Here is a 7,433-nt window from a genome sequence, read left to right on the forward strand (position 1 = left end):
GAGGCCGAGCTCCAAAAGGCATTTTCGTATTTAAATGGCAAATAATCATTGGTTGTACTAGGAATAGTTTGCATTTGTACAATAAAAGTATAATCAACGACCACGAAATACAATATCCATAGAATCCAGTCCACAGCCATGATTGACCCCTCCACGGCTCTGGCACGCCTCACGCCCATCGCGCATGCCAAGTGCCCAAGTCCCAAAGCCCCGCCCGGACGGACGGTCGCCATTGCCTGGACGTATCTCTCCCGCACCCGCAGGCCTTCACTGACTCCTCCTCCCACCGCCGCCACACGCACCCATGCAAACCCACACGTACCCCCGCTGCCAACAGAAGTCCGTTTCACAGGCGCCGTGGCTTCCAGCACGCACGCTAGCTTTCTGGGAAGCGCCCCCATCGAGATCTGCCCGTCCGCCCCCGGCCCACATCACGCCAGCAGTCAGCAGAGTACCCGATGCCCCCACTAGGGAGGAAAAACAACGCACTCCAACTCCAGTGACCAGCAGAGCCATTTGGTGCGAGCGAGATAACTACGCGCGGCTCCCCGGTCTCTCTCGCTGTCCACCTCCGACCCCCTCCCCTCCTCCGCCCATTCCCCTTGTTCTCGTGATCGCCTCCGGCCCCGAGGTCCGGCGAGAGGGACGCGCCGCGCAGGTGATTATTTCTTTCCTCCTTGTTCTGCACTACCTAAAGCGACGCGGCCGCGGCTCCTATACATATGTGTGCCTGCTCCGCTCCTGCTGATAGCTATCCTCTGCTTCGCTTTTGCCGGTCGCGGGCGTTCAGCTCGCGGGAGGTTCTTGCTGCGGAGCTCGTCCATTTGCGAGCAGATCGGGCGAGAAGCTCGCCGCCGGCGTGAGGGGCCGTCTTCCGCGTCCGTCCGTTGGTTGGGGTGGAGACAGTGACACAAGTGGGCTGGCTGCTTCGCCGCTGTTGCTTGTAGGTGGCGGTAGCCTCTGGAACACTCCCGCTGCAACAGGTGAGAAGAATATTTATTTTTTCTCTGCTCTCCTTTATCTTTTTCCTGGCTTGGTCCGTGATGTCATGATCTTGAATGCAAGCGCGTAGTACTAGTCTTTTTGCGGTTCCATATCCTGGCGGTCTTTATAACAATCTAGAAGGGGTTCGTGTCACAAATTATTTCTTCTCCACAGAAACTCGTACTAAGAGAAAATTAAATCCTGAAATATGAGCCGGAATACTTAATATTATTACTGCGTACTGTACTTGATAATATATCATGATCGTATACACGTTTTTCAGTTTCTGAAAACTAGTCTCTGACTCATGTCGAGCGGTGCGGATAGACAGTCAATACTACACATTTTTTCCACACGTCGTTTTCGCCTCGCACGCCAATTGTTGAACGGAGAGATACGCACATGGACATGGTTACATCGCTTTCGCGAACGCAAGCTCGTCTCCAGATCGCTGGGGTGGTCGTACAACTAGAAGAAAGAGTTGTTTGGAGTCTGGACTGCTGGGGCCATGTGCTTGTGCTTGTGGTTCTTATCACTCCGCATCGGTGTCTAGGAGAGAAGCTCTGTGCTCATCGATGCACCCCGTCCACTAGTTTTTCCTTTCCTTTTCGGAACCAAAAACACCATAGTGGCATTTTATTAGGAATCATAGTACACTCTCTTTCATTGATACAAGACGTTTTGGCAGTTTAATTTAAACTGCCAAAATGCCTTATATTAATTTGAACTGCCAAAACGTCTTATATTAATGAACAGAGGCTGTACTAGTTTCTACTTTGTCAACTTAAATTAGTTAAATTGAAGGATTTATATCTATCATTTATCTGAACTTGTTTGCCTTCTTTTTTTTAAAGGCAGGCCCAACAGTTTATATATTTGGAAATACTACAAGTAGCGAAATCAGGCGTCGTCGGCATGCAGTCGTATTGGGCACCGCTCTTCCCTAACACTGCCGTGGAAAAGCAGGGGATGCATTCCTTGTACAGCGATTATGCACATATATTTGACTTGTCATCGGAGAATACAAGCCTGGGAAGCTACATCGCTCCTAAAGTGGGGCACCTGGCTGTCTTGTTGAAACGTTCTGCCCTCCTTACTGGAAGCGCATTTTTTACCATTGCCATCCGCTACAGAGCTCTGCTGGACAGATGGATACTGCAAAAATGCGCCGTCTCCCAGGTTAGTATTCTATTAATTCCCTCACAACGAGCTTCTTAACTCACATGCATCAAGATTTTAGTGTTCTATTAATTAGTACCTAACCACTCCTTTCAAAAGAAAAATTGAGAAGGGGGAAAGACCCATTGATGTAAAATCAACATTCTATTATTGCAAAGTTTCAAGATCCAAATATTTGTTTCCCTTCCTTCAAATGAACATTACATATTGCAATGTAGTTATATACTTATATATATATATATATATATATATATATATATATATATATATATATATATATATTATGTTCATCCCACCTAAATCAGATTTCTACTCCTCAATGTGGCAGGGTGCACCTGTTCAATCAACCATGATGTTGCGATCCTGTTGGCAGTGTAGATCCCTGCCTTTGTTTGTTGGCATTGGTGTTCTAATGGCAAGGCTCTGTAGTTACATTACCATTCAGAGTCCTAACAATAATCGGCAAGTCATCCGCGGCATTGAAGCTAACCTTCAGGGCGATTCGATCATCGAGAAGAACGAGTTCTGCAATCAGCAATCCGTCCTTCCAAGTTTGCTTGGCAGCAAGCATGACTATGTCCGTTTGCTGCTTCATTTTATTTGTAGCACTGCCATTTTTAAGGCGTATACGGTGCCAAAGGTGACCAGCTTCAAGGAGAGGAGCATAGAAAGGAACTATGATTTCAGTGCACTTCGGAGCATCGTGGCAAGAAATGGACATTATCTGACTTTTATTGGAGCGTTGGTGACTCTGCAGATCTTTCTACAGATGAACAGAGTGAACACTACCACTTCACTGCTGCCAATGCTGATTCAAACAATAAGTTCCAGGAGCAAAGCTGCGGTTTTCAGCAAGATGGTGATAATATTGGTGAACTCGTGCAGCATTCTTGGATCCGCTTTCACGACAAAACACCACGGTCGTGCGGCAACGTTAACCGTCAGCATTGTTCTAATGGTATTTTGCCAGGTAACTATAACTAACCAAAAGGTCCAAACTCTTATGCTGGTCCAGTTAATAAATATCTCTCCGTTGCAAACTGCTGACATGAACCATTATTACTCTCATTTTTTTGTTGCAAGATGGCGATTCCATTGATCGTCGAGTTCCACATCGGGTTTGGCGGCGCAAGCCGAATGCCGAGAGGGTACACCGCTGCCATGTTCTTGCTCACCTGCGTCGTGTCCTGCGGCCTCAGTTGGTCATGGGGCTCTATGTTCTGGACCTTTCCCGGCAAGAAGGCCCACTCGGCAGGTCAGCTCTTAGGCATGGCTCTGAATTTGGCCCTATGCTACGCCCAGATGCAGTACTTCCTGATGATGCTGTGGCGGCTGAAGAACGCCATCCTTGCCTACTATGCCATGTGGATTTGGTCGTGATTAAATTAGGTTCTGCACATAAACCACGGCTAGACGATAGCGCCGTGGAGTAGTTCAGTGGGTCTGAATCTCATGCTATCCCTTTTTTTCTTGGACATATTTTTGTATAGTTTTTGTCTGTAAGTACCTTTCCGAATAGTTCTCCTGTAAGCTTGCAGGGGTCCTATCTGTAGTAGTAGGTCGCACTGTCTATATACCGTATGTAAATAGAAGCATAAGCGCGCTTCGCTGCTCTGGTCTTTGATGTGCCGATTTTATCTTCTCCTGTTGGATCGCTATTTTGCTAGCTAGTTTTCGATGTTCTGTTAATTTTTGTGGGCGTTTTCTTGTTGGGACAAGCACTACCATTTCCAAATTGTTATGACAGTTGGGGTCATATGACAGTTAAGCTCAAATGGTTGGGTTGAATGTAATAGGATCAGGAAAAGAAGTAGTAGATCGAATCGGGGAAGAAGAGCAGGGTTGAGGTAACGGGGAGAGATCACAGAATTTCTCACTCACTTGATCACTTAGCCAACACATCTGAGCTTATATCCTCGCACCAACTCACACTGCAATCGGGGCCCCACTCCTAAGTACCCACGCACACGTCAGCAGTAGAAACCCCTTCTCTGGTTGCCAGCTACGTACTTTGCTTAACCGTGTCCGTGTTCCATTCTTCAGTTTCATCAGTTATAGTAACTTTTTTTTTTGCGGAAATCATCAGTTATAGTAACTGACAATATGTCGTCCTGCTCGACATGCGCGACATGATGCTACACGTTCACAAGGCAACAAAAGGATTCATCAGTCATGTCACAACGTCTGCATATCAAAGCCAATCCCATTGACGGGCATCTTCCCCACTGTACAATATTCGCTCCACGGCCGCCAGGATGAGTTCATAGAGTGCCGATTACAGTCAGAGCAACTTCAATGGTGCGACCCATTTTATTCATTTGGGTCATCCGGACAGAAAAGATGACCCAACGGGACGACCTAAATGGACAAAGCGTCCGCCCGCTGCCCGCTTGCTGTCCGTCGCCGACCCAAACTGAACACAAATATGGGAAGAAATGGGTCCGCGACGGACAAAAGCGAGCGCTCCCGTCGTCCGCTCCCATCCGCTGGTGGCTTCTCGTGTCCGCCCTGGCACCACAAATCAGTGACCCGCACCTTACCCTTTTCTTCTCTCTATGTCGGTCGGAAGAGATGGGATCGAGGGCGCCGTCGTTGGCCTCGTCAACGAACGGAGGCAGGGAAGGTTGCAGCTCGCCGGCGCCTACTTCGCGCCCACCACCCTCGCCGGTGCCTCGTTGCTCCGCGCGATCGGGTCGCTTGCCGGCGAGCGCGGCGAGCTCGGGGCCGGCTGCGGCGCAGCGAGCTCGGGGAGGGCGCACGGCACGGCGAACTCGGGGTGGGGGCGACGCGGCGAGCTCGGGGCCGGGCGGGGCGTGGCGAGCGGGTGGTGGGCGCGGCGAGCTCGGGGCCGGGCGACGGCGGCGCAGGCGCAACAACAAGTTGGTTGAGGCAGCGAAGGCCGCGGCGGCTGCGGCGGGCGGAGGAGCGTAGCAGGGGAAGGAGCGGAGGCAGGCGGACGCCGCGGCGGCGGTTGCGGCTGACGGAGAACCACGGCAGGCGAAGGAGTGGAGGCGGGCGGCGGCCGCGGCCAGCGGAGGAGGAGTGCGGCGGGCGGCGGGGCGGTGGCAGCGGCCGCGTAGGAGCGCTGCGTCGAGGGACGCCATCAGTCTTGTCCGCTTTTTGGTCTTTCTGCATTGGGTTGATCTTAGCTAGATATTATAGTGAAAAATTGGTCTTGAATGGAACATGGATTTGGCCCCGATTGAGATGTTGATTGATGCTAAGCAGAGAAAGGCAATATCACGTTTTATAGAAGCACTCATTTCGGGCTAGTGGAGCTTATGGAACCAACGAAACCATTTTTTTCATGAAGAGCATAGGAATTATGGGGATGTTTCATGTTATTCAAAACCCTAATGATAACGCCCACATGTATAGCAGTTTTGCAACTCGCCCACATGGATGGATCGTCGTCCAGTCGCGTATGCACAAATCTTGACACAATTTGGCAGAATTTGTGTGCCACGTAGGAAGGGGCTGGCGTGCGCGTTTAACAGTTTCGCCTGGGCGTCCCTTTGTCGCACGGAGAGGTTGCGGTTGTCAAGCGAACGTGCGGTGGAACTGTCGTTGCGCCCGCAGGCCGCGCATGTCTCCTCTTCATCCCCTCCCCCATCTGCTCTTCCCCTCCCCGCGCTGCAGTCTGTGCACTTCTTGTAACCAAGGAATCCAATCCTCCCTACGGCCCCCTTTTTCAAAATGAATTAGTCATCGTAGGACCGAACGCTATTGTAGAGGCGATCAAAAACATTTTTTCGCATTTGAAAGCACCAAAAACATTGGTTCGTGAATAGGGCATCGAGGGCAAAGTAATTGTCCATCAGCGTCAAATGGCCCCATGGCCTATTCCAATTGAGTACTCGATGACTATTGATCGATCTGTTGAAACTAAGAACATGCTCTTCCACAACCTCTGCATTTGCATGGACCGCCTGCATTATCGTCGTTTCATCCGCATAGTCCTCCTCGTTGGACAACTCAACATAGTGCTCGTATATGTACTCTATGTGTGAATTCATTATTTCAAATAAGAGACAAAAAATTTAGATGGACATTTCACCAAACACTTGCCGAGTGTGGTGACCCCGTACCGGCAGATGATACCTGCACGGCGGACGGACGAGCGGTATGTACCGGCGACGGAGGACAAGTGGCGTAGAAACCGGGTGTAGCGGTAGAGGTCGCTGAGTTCCGGGAAAGGCTTGCTGGGGTGATAGAGCGGCGGTGTTGCGGTGTTGGTGAGATCGAAAGCGGGTGTGGAGAAAAAGAGAAGGATGGAGACGTGGGGTTCGGACAGGATTTTGTGTGGGCCGGGGATGTCAGAGTCTTACGTGGCTGGCGCCCGGACTTCCGCAAAGCCCCCTGTTTGCTTTCGTACACGGAAGTACGGACATCCGGACTGGTGGGCAGACCAATCCGATACGACTTTGAATGACAAATTGCATCCGGACAGCTCGACGTTTGCACAAGTTCAAGGGTCCGCGCTTCGGAGATGCCCTTAGACCCGTACTTTTTAAGAGATTTTACAGTACATTGTACTACTGCCAAAAGGGGAGTAGTATAGGATCAGATCGGCCGTTGATTGCACAAGTTAGCAGTATGAGAATAATCACTCAGGTCTGGACGTGGAGTATTTGAGCTCGGGCTCAAATGAGCCCGTATGAACAGTAAAAATGAAAAAAAAATGAAAAAAATTTCAAAAAATTCTAATTTTTTTGTGATGAATTTTGACAAATTTTTTAAGTGCTTGCAAAATTTCATCATGAGATCACATTCGAAAAAGGCGTGACATAAAAAAAACAAAAACGATGTTTTGAAAATGCTACTTTTGAAAGCATTTAGAAACACTGATTTTGTTTTTTTGCCACGCCTTCCAGAAATGTGATCTCATGATGAAATTTTGCAAACACTTGTAACGTTTGTCAAAGTGTACCACAAAAAAATTCAGATTTTTTTGATTTTTTTTATGAATTTACTGTTCATCCGGGCTCAATAGTCTTCTGACGTCTTCTAGCTCCCGTTTTCTTTTCCGCTTCTCTTCAATTTCAAGCTTATCTTCCAGGACACATCCCAATATGCATGGGAGGAAAGTGCGGAAAGGATGTGAGCGGCCGCGTCATATGGATAGCAAAGCCAATCTCGTCGATCCCCGGCCTGGCCTGGCCGGCCGTCAGAAGGAGTCCGTCGACGCGTGCTTGAAAGCTTCCCTAACTGAAATGCAAGCCGACACCGATAGTTGACATCTCTTCTCCCGTGTCGCTTGTTTCTCGCTC

At 49.3% G+C, this 7,433-nt stretch overlaps 1 protein-coding gene across 2 annotated transcripts; it reads left to right on the top strand.

Moving 5' to 3' along the window:
- The first annotated feature begins 381 nt into the window (after positions 1-381).
- Positions 382-3,782, top strand: LOC123046849 (sugar transport protein MST1). 2 transcript variants are annotated; one of them, XM_044470280.1, is made up of 5 exons: positions 382-658; positions 791-983; positions 1,843-2,163; positions 2,492-3,133; positions 3,247-3,782. In XM_044470280.1, the coding sequence occupies exons 3-5, from the start codon at positions 1,900-1,902 to the stop codon at positions 3,541-3,543; spliced, it is 1,203 nt and encodes a 400-aa protein (XP_044326215.1). In that variant the 5' UTR covers positions 382-658; positions 791-983; positions 1,843-1,899; the 3' UTR covers positions 3,544-3,782. The 2 variants fall into 2 exon arrangements, with proteins under 2 accessions (XP_044326215.1, XP_044326214.1); XM_044470279.1 differs by having other exon boundaries at positions 393-658; positions 1,839-2,163.
- The last annotated feature ends 3,651 nt before the right edge of the window (positions 3,783-7,433 follow it).

This window comes from Triticum aestivum, chromosome 2B (genome assembly GCF_018294505.1).
Source record: "Triticum aestivum cultivar Chinese Spring chromosome 2B, IWGSC CS RefSeq v2.1, whole genome shotgun sequence".
Taxonomy (NCBI): Eukaryota; Viridiplantae; Streptophyta; class Magnoliopsida; order Poales; family Poaceae; genus Triticum; species Triticum aestivum.